The sequence below is a fragment of the Arvicola amphibius genome, chromosome 5, assembly GCF_903992535.2.
Source record: "Arvicola amphibius chromosome 5, mArvAmp1.2, whole genome shotgun sequence".
NCBI lineage: Eukaryota > Metazoa > Chordata > Mammalia > Rodentia > Cricetidae > Arvicola > Arvicola amphibius.
This window is the reverse complement of record NC_052051.1, coordinates 83,066,243-83,085,574: the sequence shown is the minus strand read 5'-3', so window position 1 is coordinate 83,085,574 and position 19,332 is coordinate 83,066,243. Positions and strand designations below refer to the sequence as shown.

The 19,332-nt window shown below is 40.5% G+C and overlaps 1 protein-coding gene across 22 annotated transcripts in view; it reads left to right on the top strand.

Moving 5' to 3' along the window:
- Phf21a (PHD finger protein 21A) overlaps nt 1–19,332 on the top strand; it is a 160,732-nt gene that overhangs the window by 42,981 nt on the left and 98,419 nt on the right. For all 22 annotated transcript variants that reach the window (XM_038329320.1, XM_038329308.1, XM_038329315.1 and 19 more), the window contains 2 exons: nt 798–830; nt 3,478–3,543. In XM_038329320.1, the coding sequence (XP_038185248.1) occupies nt 798–830; nt 3,478–3,543 (99 nt within the window). The remainder of the gene's footprint in view (nt 1–797; nt 831–3,477; nt 3,544–19,332) is intronic.

Here is a 19,332-nt window from a genome sequence, read left to right as displayed (position 1 = left end):
GGTCAGATGACATTTATTATTTGATGTGTTTGAGTGTTTTGTCTGCATGTATGTTTGCACCGTATGTATGCCTGATGCCTACAGAAGCCAGAAGAGGTACTTGGAGTCTCTGGGACTACAGTTACAGGTGATTGAGAGCTGACAGAACAAAGTCACGAGGCTCCTTCTACGTAGGATCCAGACTAATAGACCTGCCAAACCTGTACTTGCTGTCTACAAACAGCTCTCTTTTGTCTGGGTGTGGCTTCTTTGCAGACCTTAACTAGGTTGGAATCCAGATGGTGATAATATCTTAAAGGGGTATTTGGCCTTTGGAGCATCCTGCTTATTTGTTTTTGTTTTGTGTTATTTGTTTGTTTGCTTGTTTGTTTTAAGACTGGGTCTCACTGGATAGCTCTGGCTGTCTGGAACTCACTATGTAGATCAGGCTGGCCTCAATTACACAGAGATCCGCCGCCCTCTGCCTCCTGTTTGCTAGGATCAAAGGCGTGTGCCACTCCGCCTGCCCTGCATCCTGCTTATTTAAATTGCAGAAGTCACTGACCCCCCACCCCCCCATACTAACAAATCAGGTATTTTTTCATTTGAATATAAAGGTATAGTTGATTCTTTATTATGTTACAAAGAATACTTCACTAGTCTTTTACAGACACCATCAAAACTTTTGATCTGTTTTGATGGTGCTACTGAATTATTTTTATTTGTGTGTGTGTGTGTGTGTGTGTGTGTCCAAACCTAAGTAGCCATAGGAGTTAATTTGTGAGACTGACAGGTTTTTTTTCTCTCTTTATTACCAGAAACTGGTTGCTCAAATGAAGCAGGATCCACAGGTAAAAAAATCCTTTTGTGATTTTTAAACACTAAAAACAATTAAAAATGACAATAAAGTACTAAAATGCAGTTATTAGTTAAATTTAAAGCAGTTTCATCCCAAACAGCACGTCCCAAACAGTATTGCATGTTGATACCATATTTTATAGGTTTAAAAAAGTCCAGTTGTATAAAATTGCTTGTTTCAACTTTGTTACTCTTTTTTGCTTTTTTGTTAATTGCTATGAGTGGTTTTATTTATTTTTTGTTTTGTTTTTCCAGACAGGGTTTCTCTGTAGCTTTGAAGCCTGTCCTGGAACTCTTTTTTTTTTTTTTTTTTCGAGACAGGGTTTCACTGTAGTTTTAGAGCCTGTCCTGGAACTAGCTCTTGTAGACCAGGCTGGCCTCGAACTCGCAGAGATCCGCCTGCCTCTGCCTCCCAAGTGCTGGGATTAAAGGCGTGCGCCACCACCGCCCAGCAAGTGTTTGTATTTTTTTTTTTTTTAAAGAGAATTCATATGACTAAAATGTCTTGCTTTAAAAAACTTCTTTTGAAGTCAAGGTGGGATGGTGGTGGTGGCTGGCCTGGTCTGTAGAGTGAGTACAAACAAGCACACAACTTTTGGGACTCTAAACGACATTCAGACTCCATCTTCCTCCCTTGACCTCTCCAATGGTGAGGTCATGGACTTGTGTTCCCATACCTGGTTTAGATTAAATTCACATGTTCAGAATTAATCAGACTCTTAAACTCAAAACTCATTGAAATGCCCCCAAACCATTTTTAATTGTGTAGCGTTTATATATATAGGACACCTAAATACTGAATTTAACTACGTTCACAGAAAAATTTTAGAATAATTCATAAAAATGTTTGAAATTTGCATTTTGTTTTGTTTTTTTCTTTTGGGACAAGATCTCATGTTCCAGGATAGCCCCAAAATGTCATATATAGCTAAAGATGACATTGGCTTCCTAACCCTCCTACCTCTAACTTTCAAGTGCTGAGGCTGTAGCTGTATGCCAGCATACCTGGCTTCAAATGTTTATCTTTAAAAGAGGATTTCAGAAGTATCTTATATAATATAATGATTTATAAATTTGTAAATTTAATATTTATAGGAGTTTCATTTTGTTTTCTTCTATAGAGAATTCTTTCTCTTTCTTTCCTTCCTTCCTTCCTTCCTTCCTTCCTTCCTTCCTTCTTTCCCTCCCTCCCTTCCTCCCTCCCTCCCTCCCTCCCTCCCTCCCTCTTCCCTCCCTCTTTCTTTCTTTTTTTTCGAGACAGGGTTTTTCCGTAGCTTTGGAGCCTGTCCTGGAGCTAGCTCTTGTAGACCAGGCTGGCCTCGAACTCACAAAGAGCTGCCTGCCTCTACCTCCCCAGTCTCCCCAATGCTGGGATTAAAGGTGTTTGCCGCCATCGCCCAGCAAGAGAATTCTTTCTCCAAAGTTACCTTGATTCTTATTATTATTCAGGTAGTGTCTTCTTGGCACCTATTAGACAGTGGATCATATATGCCTGTCTGTAAAGTAAAATAAATTCTTGAAGAGTGGTACTAAGGCAGATTAATTGTTTTATTGAAGTTGTGTGCAATATTCATCTCAAGGACTCAGTGGTCTTGACTGTTGTATTTTAATCCAATACATTGACTCTGAGAAGTAGCCTTTGTGGCCACATTTATTCCTATCTGACATCTACCTTTCATGAGAAACATCCCTTTTTAATTTTTATTTAGTATGTCCACAATATAAATTGAATTTTAGGGAACCAAATGGCAACACATTGCCAAGTCCTTTCTATTTAATGTGGTGATCTACATTGTCTGTAACAGAGCCGGCAGTTCTGATAACTCATGATCATGTAATAGTAAATTCATCACCTGGAAAATCTGAGGGTCAGTAACTTATTGGGCAACAATTTAGGTGCCTTCGGAGAAACCTTATATCAAACACAACTGAAAAATCCCAAATGAGGTAAGCCTAGCACAGTAAGAAGCAGAGCAGGCAGGGAAACGAGGAGCATGTATGAAACAAGTAAGTCTCTCACTGGGGAACATTCGCTTTCCTGCTCTGTTAGACATTTGAAAACTTTAATATCCCACCCCCACCCCCACCCTCGCAAAAAGCAGACTCAGTGTATTTCGTCTAAAATAGTACTCTCTTTTCGATTCCTAGAATTTCAGCATGTTGATTTGAATGATATGCTGTTAAGGCAGTTACATTGCTGACAGCTTTCCAAATCTAGGCTAAAATAACAAATGTATTTTACTAAATAAGAGAGAGGACAAGTAGAGAAAAGCCTCTTATCTTTGTTGATAATGCCGCTAAGCAGCGGGGTAGCATTCTTTAACCTCCATTTCCCTGTTTTTGTCTGATTAGTGGAGCTTTAGATTTTCTGTCAACTGATACGCTCTATGAAGAATAACAATATTTTAGGACAAAGGTAGCTGTTAGAGTGCACGATGAGGATATATAAACTTCCTGTAATTTACAGCAGTTGTGAGGAAGCCATCCCTTCTGTGTGAGGGTCTGTGCTATGATTTGATGCATGGGAAACTGATGCTGAAGGTGGCTTCGTCACTGTTAATGCAGCATGTACAGTCTTCCTGACACTACCATGTTAACAAATGAATATCTTTCTCACAGACATTTTTTCTTTCCAATCAGAATGCTGACTTAAAGAAACAGCTTCATGAACTCCAAGCCAAAATCACAGCTTTGAGTGAGAAACAGGTAGGGAAAGGCGGGGACATATTTTTAACATTGTGTTCTAAAGATATGTGTGCTTGAAGCTTCTAAGAGAACTGCTGTTTTTCTTCATGTGTGAAAATAAGTGTGGGCAGCCAGACTCAGTTTAATTTTGTTTGAGCTGTTTATCTATTTTTATTTTTGGTTGAAATCAGTCTCTAGAGTATCCCATAAGTATATGCTACTTGCAGATACTTAAAGGCAATGTGGCAGGCTGCTGTTAACTGTGTGAATTAAACTGTAGTTTACCCATAGGGGAAGGGGCAAAAAATGTTAGTGGGAGTGTGATGCGGAGTCCTGTAGTGGCTGTGTTGGCTTCTTCACTGTTTAAAGGTTTAACTTACTAGGTAGCTCACTATGTAGGTCTCCTGTTATAAGTGTTGTAGACTTCTATGCTAATGTTTATAGGATGCTGACCTACTATTTGAAAAACTCTTTGATGGAATTTGTTAGAGTTATTCTATGTAGGGCAAGAGAGGAGCACCTTATGTTTTGTACAAGGAACTTGCTTTGGTCCATCACTTTGCTTCCACTTTCCCAACTGGGGCAATTCCTGCCACCAGGTGGAGTGTGACTGTCAGTGGTGCTCCAGGTCCATGTCTGGTAATCTGATGAAGCATCCCTTTTCTTCTTTGCCCACTCCTCTCTCTGGTTAAAAGAGCAGTTTCTGTCTTGGAGTTAAGAGCAAAGAACTCTGAACCAGTTGGCAGTTTAGTGCTAGTGAAGTCTTACTGAAGAGTTGTCAAAACAGTTTTCAATAACTGAGTTTTATGTTGTTGTCTAAATAATAGCAACAAATAATTTTTCCTGCAGATTTCTGATCATGTTTTTCATTTCATTGTGGGAGAAATAAAACTTTGAGAACCACAGATAATTAATCTTCTAAGCTGAAGATGAACTGCTCTTTTGATTCCTCTCTCCTTCATGCTTCCCCGTCTGTCTCCCCATAGACAGGGGTGTTTAGATAGGGAGAGCAGAGTAAAACTGGGGGTTGATAGACCGCAGGGGCAGAGAGATGTAAGCAGGCCTTGCTAGCGTGTGACGTGGCTCTCTGAAGTTTGCTGGTGACAGTGTCTGGTGTTAGAGCCCTGGTAGTTCTGAGCCTTCTTATTGTTGCCGGGTTCCTTTGACAAATGCCAATAAGTGAGTCGCTTTTGCTGAAAGTTCCAACAATTTCTAGCAGGGAAAGAAGTTGAAAATGATTAGTGGGGTGGGGGTGGGAAATGATTTTACGAAGTTAAAAGAATTCAGAGAAATGGGCAGTCAAAGAAAAATTTACATTTATTTGAAACTTTTGTTTGTGACAACTAATGTGAGGGTTTGTGTTTTAGTCACTGTCCTGTTGCTGTGAAAAACACCATGGCCAAGGCAGCTTCTAGAAAGGGAACATCGAATTGGGGCTTGTTTGCCGTGTCAAGGGTTACATGGTACTGGAGCCACAACTAAGAGCAACACTGATTCACAGGCAGAGTATGGGGTAGGGGTAGCGGGGTTGAGAGAGCAAAGACAAACACACCTACGGAGGGCGTAGGGGGCAGAGAAAAAGGGAAGGGAAAAGGAAGGGAAGGAAGAGGGGATGGGAGAGAGACCGGGCCTGGCATGGGCTTCAAAAACCTCACCCCCCCCCCCCCACACACACACACCTTCTCCAACAAGGCTATATCTCCATATCCTTCTAATTCTTCGAAAGAGTTTCATTCCCTGGCGACTAAGCATCCTATAGAGGCCATTCTTACCCAAACCACCTCAGTTTGGTTTATTCTGTAACTTGTTATTCCTAACTGACCTCATCTAGCTTCAGAAAGACCTTAGACTGAGATGCAGTCTTGCAGTTTCTATATTTGCCCAGCTGTAAAATAGCCTTCTTGATAGACCAGGATAGGACGGCGTCTAAAGAAGGGACAGCTGTTGAATGTGAACACTGGCTCCTCCTCGCATTGCAACAAGAAACCTTGCTGTTGTTCGTTAGACTATAATCTAAAATTTTACTTTATAACAAATTTCTGATGCCACCTGTTTGTTTTCCCTTGTCAAAAGACCACTTAGATGGGGCTGGAGAAGAGGGCTCAGCAGTTAAGAGCGTTGGCTGCTTTTCCTGAGATCAGTTCCTAGTAACCACATGGTGGCTCACAACATCTATAGTGGGATATGAGGCCCTCTTCTGGCCTGAAGTTGATAGAGCATGCATATACATAAAATAAATAAAAATCTTAAAAAAAAAGACTACTTAGACTTTGGCAAAACTTTTTCTTTTCTCTTAGTAACTAAAATCTGAATTATCTTATTCATGAGTAATAGTTTAACTTAACATTATGTTTTTGTTGTGAGAAAAAGTTAAATACAGAGAAGTCTGAAAAATGTCATAGTTACAGTTAAAGACTTAACCCTTTTTTTTCTTAGTTTGTTTGTTTTTTGAGACAGGGTTTCTCTGTGTAACTCTGGAACTCACTCTGTAGACCAGGCTAGCCTTGAACTCACAGAGATCCACCTGCCTATGCCTCCGACTGCTGGGATTAAAGACATATGCCACCACAGCCCGGGTCTCTATACATTTTTATATATTTGTAAAGTTATTTGTACAAATAAAATATAAATATTTTCTTATTTTTTCTTTATTAAAGAAATACAACATTGCAGATAGTCATCAATTCTTATAGTAGACTTACTAGTTCTTATTAATACAACTTCAGTCTTTGATAGTGCTTTGTTTGGGAAAATACAGTTTTTAGTGAATATCCTCTGTGGCTAAAACTCAATGAATTTCTTTGAATGCGTGTTTGGAAGTTTCTAGTGCTTTCAAACTGTAGCTTGAGATTCCTGAGTAGAAATTCTAAGGTGAATTTAGAAGGCAGCTTCACCTACAGGGATTCATATTTTCTCTGACAGTTTTAACTCAAAACATTCTTAGGCTTAGTTGGCTAAATAAGCTGTATGCTTTGTAATCAATTAAAATTGTGGTTTAGTGACATAGAATAGCTTCTGCTAAGAGGCATTTATGACTTTATGTGTATTACATGTGTGTTGGAATGCAAATGTGTATGAAAACAGTATCAATAAAAAATGTTGGAAGGTATTTTTCAAAATCTCCATAGTACATTTTTTGTTTGTTTGAGACAGGGGTTCTCTCTAACAGTCCTGGCTGTCCTGGAACTCACTTTGTAGACCAGGCTGACCTTGAACTCACTGAGGTCCACCTGTCTCTGCCTCCCAAGTGCTGGGATTGAAGGTATGCGCCACCACTGCCTGACCATTGTTTTATTTTTTAAGATAGGGAAATAAATAAGAAACATTATTAAAATTTTTTTATACTAATCATTGGTCTGCCTGGAATAGTTAGCATTTAAAAACCTTGTGACATTCTTTTCATAATAGATGGTTCACTCTAATCAGAGAATTCAACTATTTTGAAGCATAGCGGGGCTAAAGTGTGGAAGCAGTTATTCATTTCCTGAACAGGATCCTTCTCATTCTGCACTTCCCCTCCTTTTATATCTGACAGGCAATATGTGGTCCGTAGCAGAATAGAGAGATTCTGATTCCAGAGCCAAAATGCTCAGTTGCTTTAGTGTTTCGTTTTAATTTTAATTTCCTGTAGAAGCAATCTTTTTTTCTTCTTCTTTTTTCCGCTTGACAGTTCTGGGGAGGGAACCCAGGGCTTTGCGCATGTTAAGCAAGTGCATTAGTATAGCTGCACTACACCTCTCGCCTCACAGGCAGTCTGCGCGGTCCTGGGAAGATTTAGCCCGAAGTTGGTTTTCCCTGCCTCAGTTTGCCAGCCTTCCTCTCTGGCTTCACCTCATTGTTGGAAGTTGTTGCTTCCTCTGAGGAGCCTGTCCTGAAGCCATCTCCACTCCTGATCTCATTGAAGCCTCTGTTTGTTCTCTATGGCTAATGCCATTTATCATCAAGTTTGTGAATGGCTGAAACCCCCACATAAAGATGGCTTAGCCAGGCACACTTCTACCCCCCTGCACCCAGAAGCTCTGTGGTGGACAGGCTGGAAAGAGTTCTCCAGTATCAGCGACCCAGGCACTTCCTGTGCTGTTGCTCTGTGGTTCTCAGCATGAAGCTTCACATCAGAGTCCAAAATAGCAGCTCCATCTGGTGAGAAGAGGAATCAACAGAGAAGGCCCCCTTTCTTTTCTTTTCTTTTCTTTTCTTTCTTTTTTTTTTTTAAAGGATGTTTACTAGGCTTTATGTACCTTTCCAGTTAAACCTCCTTGACTTGAACTTAGTCACATGACCTCCCTCATTACAGGGAAGACTGGGAAGTGTAGTTTATTTCTGGATTAGGCGCTGTATCCTGCAGCTAAATACAGTTTCTACCATGTAGCACATCACAATCAGTGATCGCATGTCTACTTATAATTACTGTTTTTAAATGCTTTACTGAATGGTCCCGAGAGTGGGAATGAGGGTGGTTTTGATTCTTTTGCCTGCTCTTGGGACCCTTTTTCTCCTGTTGGGTTGCTTCACCCAGCCTTGATGTGAGGGTTTGTGTCTGGTTTGATTTTGTCCTGTTGTGCTGTATTCTGTTGATATTCCTGTGAGACCTCTTCTGGGAGATGGGGCATTGGGCCTGGGGAAGAGGGTAGGTCGGGGTGGGGGACTGGGAGGAATGGAGAGGGGAAGCTGTGGTTGGGATGAATGATTGTGTGAGAGATGAGTAAATGAAAATTTAAAAAAAGACTTTTTTTTTCATTTCCTTCTTTATCCCTAGTATAATATTTCCCATAATATATATCATTTTTTTGTGGAGAGAGGTATGCCCATACCTCCTGTGTGTGCAGAGAGGTTAGAGGACACCTTGCAGGAATAGTTTTACTACTTTGTGAGTTCCAGGGATTGAATTCCGGTTGTCAGTCTTGGCTACAGGCGCCTTTACCTTCTGAGCTGTCTTGTCGGTCCTTTTGTAATATTTGACAGAGAATAGTATGTACCATAGAAAAATAGCTTGTATTTCTTGAACAGATTTTATCTGACTGATCTTCTCTACTTACAGTTTGTTTTTTTTTTATTTTTTAATTTTAAAGAACCGTGTATCTTGCTTTTTAGATTTAATGTATTAGGAGCATTTTCTTGTTTTTTGAATGTTCTTTTTGTTTGTTTTGGGGACAGGGTTTTACTACATTGCCCTGTAGGCTGCCCAGGAATTCACTGTGTAGACCAGATAGGCCTTGAGCTCAGCCTCACCTGCCTTTGCCTCATGAGTGCAGGGATCAAAGGTGTGTATCATCACTCCTATCTTTGATGTTCTTTTAAAACATGATTTTTCACAGCGTCAAATATTTGTCTTACTAGTCATAATTTATGAATGTTTCCCTATTGATGATAGTTGTTTTCCTATTATGAATATTTTTATAATTAATACCTTTTTATGTAAATCTGTCATTGCTCTGATTTTCTTAATAAATTCCTAGATGTGTACTGGACATATTGATCAGCTCTTATCATAACAGTTCTATGCAACAAACTAGTTTTACTGAGTTACTTTAAAGATGTACTTATTTCCCCACTAGATCTGCAGATCACATAGAATTTTTTTGATCCAGGCTGACTTTGGTCAGACAGATCTGCTTCTGACTTGGGGTTGGCTGGGCCTGCCTCTGTGATTGTAGGAATGCTTATATTTACCTTATTTTTTCTGAAGCCTAGCATGAAGTATTCCTAGGCATACTTATTTCATGATTTAATGCCAGAGCACAAGGCCAAACTACCAAAATTCACACTGAGATTCTGTTGGCATCTTACTGTTACCATCTTATTAGTCAAATAGAGCCATTTGGCTAGGTTTTTTATATGATAAAAGATGTGGATATAAATTTTAAAACATAACTGAAAATAATCTACAACTATGTTTGGTTACAGGCTAATAAGAAAACTTTTACTACACTAAAAATAAATAACAAGCCAGTCATGAGGTGCATGTCTATAGTGCAGCACCAGGAGGTTGGGGATTACCTCAAGTTCCAGGCCAGCCTGGGCTCCGTAGTGAGTTCTAGACTAGCATGGACTGAAAACAAATGGGAAGAGCGATAGTAGCGCATGTTCCCTTTATATGCACAATCTACAGATGCAGAACGGGACTGGCTGGGTGGCAGGGAGGGACCAACAGTAGGAGGAGAGGGAGGATGACAGCAGGCAATGGGGGGTGACTGTGGTCAGGTGTAATGATATATTTTATGTGAAGATGAGAGACTTGAAACTCATTGAGTGCTAACTAAGAGTAGTAATAAGCAAAACAATAGTTTTACAAAGCTTTCTGCTATATATTTCCAAATGACCTCCAAAAAATGCTTTTTTGGAAGAATAGCATATATTAGCTCTGCTTCTCTGCAAAAGGAGTTCTGGGGAAGCATAGTGCTCTGTGTGCAGTCCATGCTTATCCGAGTTGGACTTTTCAGAGAACTCGCCGTTCGCCATTTAAGGAGTCTCAGATATTTGCCATCCAGTCTTAGTTTTTGTTTTCCTTTCACTCTTCCTTTTTCCTTATTCTTTCTGGAAAAATAAGATTCCTTTGTTGTCTCTGATCTTCTTCTGTATGTTTGTTTCCTGACTCAGTTACAGTTACTCTGTTACTTTAGACAGATTGTTTAGCACAGGGTTTAACAAATCGTTGCCATGTATGGAGCCATTCTCATTTGATCATTTTAGTAAAACAGTTCTGAAGTCTCTGGAAAGGTCTCTGTGTCTGCTCTAACTAGGTATGTTTCCTATGCATATGACAAGCCAGTTGTGGTGCTGCACACCTTTAATCCCAGCCTTTGGGAGGCAGATCCCTATGAGTTCAAGGTCAGTATGAACATAGTAAGTTCGAGGCCAGACCAACATAGTGAGACCCTGTCTCAAAAAAAATCCTATGCAGAACAAGAAGAGCATATGACCCCATGCTCTGCCGCTCTAATGAGGGCAACACATCATAGCAAAAGTACAAGGCACAACAAGCTGCTTTTATTGCAAATCAAGAAAGAAGAGAGAGAGAATGAGTCTTAGTGACCCAGTAAGGCCCTGCCTTCTGAAGACTCATATTACTTCCCAGTAGGGCTACCCACCCTGAGGACCAGGCCTTCACATGAGCCTTTCAGGGACACTTTGAGTTTTCATGCCATGGATGACAGTGGGTGACTTGAACAATGGTGAGTGGATAGGAAAGGGGGCTTTAGGAGTTTATTTCTAGTCCTGACTTTCTAGTGGGCTAGTTTTTAAGGTTTCATATTTAAATCATTTAGTGCATCTGCTTCCTTATTTATGGAAGTTTCACATGTGTCTGTTGAGTGTGTCCAATTTGGGGAATGTGAATCCGTTTAGATGGGATGCTGCCTTTAGTTGTAGTACTTCACTTCCTCTGTGTAACTCCTTCATCCTGTATGTAAAACACCAATCTCTAAGGAGATAGAGCATTCACATTTAACTCAGGTGTGAGTACATCATGTAATACACACAGTGAGACATTGGCTTCACAGCTTAGCCTTGACTGTATAGTTCATCAGACTAGAATCCATGGCAATGTGCTCTTCATTCAGTTTTAGGGAGTGAATAGTTTTGTAGGATTTTTATCTATTAAATGTTCTTGGAAATAGGACATTAAGCAGAATAGTTAATGTTTCTTTTAGTTCTCATTGACTTAGGGTTGGATGATGGTGTGGGAGGTCCTTCTGTCTGTGTGTTGCTTTTCTTGGCCTGTTGATAGGGCAGAACTTAGATAGGTGGGAAAGACGGAACTGAATGCTGGGAGAAGGAAGATGGAGAGAGAGACACTATGGATCGTGCATGTCCAGTTCATCTAACAAACTCCATAAGGAGCCTCTTTGATGCCCATCTTCCTCTTGAAGTAGCTTGATGCTGAAAGGAGCAGATGTGTCTCATTGTCATGAAAAGCCTTAAGTTCTTGAACATTTTAAATGCCATATTCTGAAGGTCTCTGAAAGATTTGAAGAATACCTGTCTATCTGAAATACATCTCTGTACATCTAGAAAAAATCTAACATGACTACAAGCTTGACTATTATAGATGATTATTAACTTATATTTCTTAATTATACTTTTGTTTTGTTTTGTTTTGTTTTGTTTTTCGAGACAGGGTTTCTCTGTAGCTTTGGAGCTTGTCCTGGAACTAGCTCTTAGAGACCAGGCTGGCCTCGAACTCACAGAGATCCTCTTGCCTCTGCCTTCCTTGTGCTGGGATTACAGGTGTGCGCCACTGCCACCCAGCTAATTATACATTTTTAAATGAACTGCACAAACACAATACCTTAATCAAGAGCAGAAATAGACATATATCAAAGTTGATCTTAAATTTGTATCAATAAACCAAGATTCATACCAATGCAAATCTCTATAGAGATCTGTAGGAGGAGCTTAGCCCTGAAATAACCACACATAAACTGTATTAATTAAATCACTGCTTGGCCCATCAGCTCTAGTTTCTTATTGGCTAACTCTTACATCTTAATTTAACCCATTTCTATTAATCTACATATCACCACAAGGTCATGGCTTACCAGCAAAGTTCTGGCATGTCTGACTCTGGCAGTGGCTCCATAGCGTCTCTCAGACTCTGCCTTCTTCCTTCCAGCAGCATTCCCTTTAGTTTTCCCCACCTACCTAAGTTCTGCCCTATCAACAGGCCACTGCAGTTTCTTTATTCAGTAATGGTAATCACAGCACACAGAGGGGAATTCCACATCAGGGTGAATTGGTTACTGTGCTCTAATATTAGTAACCTGATATTTGACTATCTCTAGTTTCAACCAGCATCCATAAAGTGTTCCCTTGGTCACAGTTTAGCTAGTGTGATTGGCTAATATTCTTAGCACAATTTAGAAGTGTTTTTTCCTTAGAGATCCTTTTGTTATTGTGTGAGACTATCTTCTTACTTATCCAAAGTGTACTCTTTCCCTGAGAGTCACTCTAGTTCACGTTTTCTGTGTAATATTTATGTGAAACGACTTGACCATTTGTTTGCTGACTTTGCTGTCACTTGTGTACTTAGGCAATCAGCATCTTCTTTGCCTCTAACAGGAAGTACAATATTTCAGATTTCTTCTGGAGAAATTATACTGGCTTATATTGGGCAAAGGTGGAGGAAGGACTTGAACACTATGAATGTGAAAGTTTTAAGACCAAGATTTCAAGCATGTAGCATGATGTAGTTCACAGTACTACATTTTCTAACCCATCTTATTTATTTTTATTCTTGTAGTATACTTGTCTCTGTTGCCAGTATTTTGTACTTGTCTGGTTAAATATTTGATGATGTCTTTAAGAGAGAGAAGCTATGCTGGGCGGTGGTGCATGCCTTTAATCCCAGCACTCGGGAGGCATACACAGGTTCAAGTCTAGCCTGATCTGCAGAGCGAGTTCCAGGATAGCCAAGATTGTTTCCCAGAGAAACCCTGTCTTGTGGGGATGTGGGGGCTTGGTTGAGTAATGTTGCTGTGACATTACAGAGTGCTCACTGTAGTACTGTGGAGTAAAAATCAAGGCAGTCAGTAGCAGCAAATGGAATGAATACAACTTGAAATTCTTTTTTTTTTTTTTTTTTTTTTTTTTTGGTTTTTTGAGACAGGGTTTTTCTGTAGCTTTGGAGCCTGTCCTGGAATTAGCTCTTGTAGACCAAGCTTGCCTTCAACTCACAGAGATCCACCTGCTTCTGCCTCCTGAGTGCTGGGATTAAAGGCATGTGCCTCCACCGCTCGGCTTTCAACTTGAAATTCGTAACCCTCACGTGAGGTGTTCTCTGCTGACACAAATGACTGGACTCTACAGTGTATTCTTTATTTCTTTGCTGGTCTCCTCTTTAGCTTGGAGCTGTTGATTCAAGGCAAAAAAGCAAGCCAGTGCCCCTTCTGGTGGAACTGTTTTCCAGAACTTGCACTGTCTGGTTAGATCTTTCATGGACTCTGTATTTCCAAATGTTTAGTGGCTCTGGCTCTTTGGACAACATTATCCTAAGTTGTGCCTGACAAGTGGTGTATGTGCCAGGTGCTTTACAGAGGCGAGTGCATCTGTCATTCCACTTTTCAATATATTAGGAACTTAATTTGTGCCTTCGTTTAACCCCACTTATTTAATTTTTTCTAGGAGTTGTATTTTTTCTTTTAAAAACAGATCTTATGTAACACTCCCTTCCCCTGCAACACATACATACACTGTGTAATGGTCTATCCTGTCCCTTTAAGAGACAAGCCCCACCCAGGCAGATCTTCCTTCTGCTTTCAGTCTGAGCTCCTTCCTTTTCCATCTCTCTCCCAAAAAGGTAGCTTCTGCCATGGCTCCTATTCTTGCCCCTCTTCTCCTCTCCTCTCCTCTCCTCTCCTCTCCTCTCCTCTCCTCTCCTCTCCTCTCCTCTCCTCTCCTCTCCTCTCCTCTCCCCCCCCCCCCTCCCTCCCCTCCCTCCCCTCCCTCCTCTCCCCTCCTCCCTCCTCTCCCCTCCCTCCTCTTCTCCTTTCACTCTGCATGGTTTCTCACCCACCTTGTGGCTCCCTCCCTGAAACTGGCTGCCTTCATGGCCCGCTGGTCTCAGGACCTGCTGCCCACTGCTGCCACTTACAGACCTGCAGCGTTTTATTTTTACCATAACACACTGAGCCTCAAACTCTCTTGTAGCCAAGTCTGACCTTAAACCACTGATCCCCCAGGCCGCAGCTTACCAAGCACTGCAGGTACAGGCATGCACCACCATACCAGGCTAATCTACTTTCTGAAACTTTATAATTCCAAGAATCCACATGCATTTATTGAGAGTTTGCTATGGTGAAGGCATGGTATCCCAGGAGGTAAGAGAGTGAAAACCCTAGTATCACTTCCACAAGCCTGGGCCCTATAAGGCATGGGCATTCATTAGCACAGACACTTTTCTGCAGTTCTCTCTCTCTGCTTTTCTTGCATCCTTTTCTTCTGTCTACACCCTATATATCCCCAGTGTCGGTCTTTTCTCCCAAGGCTCTTCCTAAACCTCATGTTCTTGCAACTGGGAATTTTTTTCTCTTTGCCTGGAACATTCTTACTTACTTTTTGAAGACTCATTTGACTATATACTCATGGATGTAGCATGGTATGCAAGAAGGTCTATTTGGATAAATTAGTTCATTAAACATCCAGGAAGGTAACGAGGTAGCCAAGGATGTTCTTATTAAAGAGGTTTACCTTTAAAAGCTTTCCATTTAGATAACCCCAATCTTGCCTTTTTGTGGAGAAATAATATATTTTTTAATTGTTTTAAGATTTCTTTCTTCTTTTTCCCTCAAGACAGGCAGGGTTTCTCTATGTAACAGCTCTGGCTGCCCTGCAACTCACTTGGTAGACCAGGCTGGCCTAAAGTAATTAGAGATCCCCCTGTCTCTGCCTCCTGATGCTGGAATTAAAGGAATGAACCACCATGCCCACCTATTTTATGTGTTAGGAATGTTTTGTCTGCATGCATGTCTTTGTTTGGTGCCTTCGAATGTCAGAAGAGCGTTAGATCCCCTGGTACTGGAGTTACAAGTTGTGAGCCATCGTTTGAGTGCTGGGAATTGAACCCGGGTACTCTAGAAGAGCAGCCAGTGCTAGTAACCTGAGCCATCTTTGTAGCCACTGGAGAGATTTTTAACATCATTTCCTATATTACAGTTTTAAGAGTGTCCAGAGTAGTTCCACATCAGTTTTATAAAAAGAAAACTTTTATGAGCAAAGTTGTGAAAGTAATAAAAGAGTCTGAGGTCAACTGTCTTAGAATCTGCCTCCAGTGTTGTGGCATGACTTCCTCCGAAAGCCTTCATCTTCCACCCCATGTTCACCTCTCTACTGCAGTCATTTGTATTTGGTCATCTAGACTTTCCAAACACTGGATTTCTTGGTTATATGCTAATTTCTTCAATCCAGGGTATTTTTTTCTACCCACGTTCTGTAGTGCAAGCTGAAGGTGCACGTCTCTGTATCAGCACTTAAAGGATAGTGTGGCACGGGAACAGTCAAGGGAAACACTTTGCAAACAACTGTGGATAAAGGCAGCCTGCGGTAGCACATGATATGTGTCAGCTGTGTGGGCATGTTATGGACATAATGCTTTAACTGAATGGAAAGGTAGGTAAAAGTGAAAAAAACATTTTAAAATATGAACAGTAATTCCTCTTTTAAAAAATACAAAAGACTAAGAAAATCATTTGGTTCTATACTTAAAAAATAAAAGAGCACATCCAGGATACCTGGAATTATTTGACACAGGTATTCTCAGTACTTTCCTCTAAGAAGTGAGATTCAAGAGGGTGACCACAGAAAGTTGGTTCTTTTGTTGTTTAGATTTATTTTTGTAAGGTGTACATGCTAGGTTTTGTTGTTGTTGTTATTTGTTTGTTTGTTTATTTTTCAAACAAGTCTCAATATATAGCCCTATCTGGCCTTGAACTTGACATAGGCCATGCTGGCCTTGAACTTGCTGTGTGGGCCACACTGCTGGCCTTGAGCTCACAGAGCCTTTTCCTCCCACACGCTGGGATTAGAGGTGTGTCCTACCACACCCACTCTAGGCCAGGTTTTTAAAATCCATTGTTAATACAGATACAGAAAACCACACATTTCATCTTATTTACGTGCCTTGGCAGATGACTCAGATTCATTTTCATAGATTGAAACACTTGCTGACTATTACCCTTATCAACAGTCAGAGTATCAATATCACCACATCAACAGCGTTGTACCTCCTTCAGTTCACCCCTTCCCTTCCTAGAGATTCTTTAACAGTAGAGATTAATTTGGGGACCTGGGTTTGTGCTTTCCTGTCTGATATATTCTATTTAGCACTGTTTATGTTTTTAAGAGTACATCTATTTCTTTTGATGTTTAAAAATTTCAAAATAATTGTAGATTCACAGAAAGTTACCTTTTGAAAATTTAAATCACAAAAGAATGATTTGTTGTTTCACAGAGATCAGGGGGATCAAGGCCAGTGTGGCCTACATATCAAGTTCAAGTCTTTTTGCTTTAGGATCTCTTGTTTTAGTGAAGGGCTTTCTTTTTTGTAAACTAACATTCATTCCATCTGTAGCTTGTGAATAACTCCTGTCGTGCATCTTTAGCCATTTGCTTGTCAGTCCCTGAAGCCTGCTGCTGAGTTCTCTGACCTGACTTTGTGTCTGCAGCACAGATGCAGTTTTGTTGTCATTGCAGGTGCTGTCACCTGGTAGGTAAAGGACATCCGTCTGAAAGTGACCCATCCAAGTGAGCTCACCACTTCCTGTCGTGAGAAGTTGCTTGGTTCACTTAAGCCCTTGAGCTTAACACCAGGACCTGTCTTCCTGTCTCCTTGGCTACTTACAGCCTGTAGCATGTTACTTCCTGCCACAGGACGGCTGTTGGAGCTCAGTGTCCACATCTTTACACACCAACATCCTGGGCAAGAAAAGGCCTTAACTGTCTTTTCCTAAGAACAAGGAAATCTTTAATTAGAGGCCTGTCATTAGACTTTATATCTTGTTGGTCACTGATCATACTTCTGCCTCATGCCGGCAGTTAGCCCCTGAAAGATGGATTTGCACCCTAAGCTGGAGAGTCACTTGTCCAGTGTTTGGGGGCTAGATAGGCAAGCAGGGTTGTATTTTGTTAGGAAGGAAGTAGAAGAGATAGGGAATAATAAAAGCCCCAAAAGCTATCAACATCATATCTTTCCTCATGTAAATTAGATGTAGCATATAAACGAAGACACGTGTGCTCACGTACTATAGTATTTTAGAAGCCATTTGTGCTCCTCACTAGGTTTGTGGATTATTTTAGAAATCTACTTTTGCAACCCCAGCTAGCAATCTACTTTTAAAACAAAGCCAGTGTACTGTTGCTAAAACAAACATTATTAGAAAGTTGACCTTTTACAGAAAATAATGTAACTTATTTCCAATGTGAATTACAGATATTTTAAAGTAGTTTGTAAACCATGCTATTGAAACAAAGGAGCCTGGTGTCTTTTGCTTACTAATGCCTCCACACTGGCATTTCAGGAATGCCACTGCTTAGCAAAACCCATATAGTATTCTCATATTTCCATTTTTAAAAGATGTTGAACACTAAATAACAGGCCAAGTTATACATCTTTTTATTTTATTTTATTTCTTTTCCTGGCAAATTAGAGTAAAATGAGCAGACAGGAAATAGTTTCCTCTTTAACTAGCGCCCTCCCATAGTGCTTTGCAAAGATGGTTTCCTCCTGCTGCAGGGAGTAAATGGATAGAGGCTGAGTCGCAGGGTCTGGGCAGCCTTCCTCACATCACTCTGTCTGCAGGTGACAGTGATGCTTAGTCCCCGCAGTCTGGCCCCAGCATTCCTTTACTCCAAAAAATGAAGCTGCTGAAATTTTCAACTGATGTGTTCGTCACCTTTCTTCTGTCCCATCTTTGTTTCTTTTTAATAAAACCTCAGTCAGCCGTAACAAACTCTGCCATTTCGACTGAAGATGCTAAAGGTAAAGATCGGTCGCTGACTCCACCTCATCCAGAAGAGCAGAGGACCCTTCCAAGTTGTGAAACTGGCTAGTGCATTTAACTGATAAAATTTGAAATATCTTTTCTGATCATGTGATCGCATTTATTTTAGTATAGAAGCTTGTCATAAATTGAAACAATTACATAACAATTTGAGCTAATTTGCAATTACCTTTAACCTTTACTTAAGAATGGGATAGTAAAAGGTTTGTTTTTTTTTTTTTAATACCACTTAACAACTCAACTTTTCCATGGAATTTGACTTTAAAAAAAAAATCTGGGGGCTGGAGAGATAGCTCAGTGGTTAAGAGCATTGCCTGCACTTCCAAAGGTCCTGAGTTCAATTCTCGGCAATCACATGGTGGATCACAACCATCTGTAAAGAGGTCTGGTGCCCTCTTCTGGCCTGCAGGCATACACACAGACAGAATATTGTATACATAATAAATAAATATTTTTTAAAAAATCTGTAGTTCTGGATTGGAAAGGTAGGTTGGTATTTAAGAGCAGTGGCTACTTAGAGGACCCAGATTACATTCCTAGCACCCACATGGCATCTGACAGCCGTCCATAACTGAGTTCCAGGGATCTGATGCCCTCCTTTGGCCTCCAAGGTTTCAAAACACATAGGTGCACAGACATAACATGCAGGCAAAATACTCAGACACATAACATATAAATAATATTTTAAAAAGCCCAGATGTGTAGTGAGTTATTTTGTGTGCCTCACTTGTGTAATTCCAGTCCTCTGGATGTTGAAGTAGGAGGATGGAGCCTTACTACATAGTAAGACCCCATCTCATAAAACAACTAAGATGAAATGAACATCGAAAACCTCCCAGTCACATCCTGGCAGAAGTCATGGTAACAGTTGGAAGCTGTTTGTCCACCTCTGTCTAGCATCCTTGAAGAACACACACTTTTCTCATTGCAATTTGCTTGTTGTATGATCAAGCTCTTTGGATGAAATGGGATCTGCTGTTTTTCAGGAGTGCTTCCCCATGCCTCTGCACCTGCCCGCTGATAGAGTTAAACATGACTTCTCAAATGGCTTTGTAACTTCCTTTCTCTAAATTTTACTTGGCTAATTGTCATTTTTAAGTATAAACCCCTTCTAACTATGTCCTTTCAAAGAGAAATTGATTAGTTCTCCAAAGGCTTGTGATTCTCCAGAGCAGCTAGAGATCTGTTCAGAGCCAATCTGGCAAACTGCATGATTGTGTAAGTAAAGTTATTTGAATCCGGATATTCCCTTTCACTTATGTATTGTCTGAGGCTGCTTTCCTGTATTCCAGTAGTGGGTAATCTCAACAAAGACTGA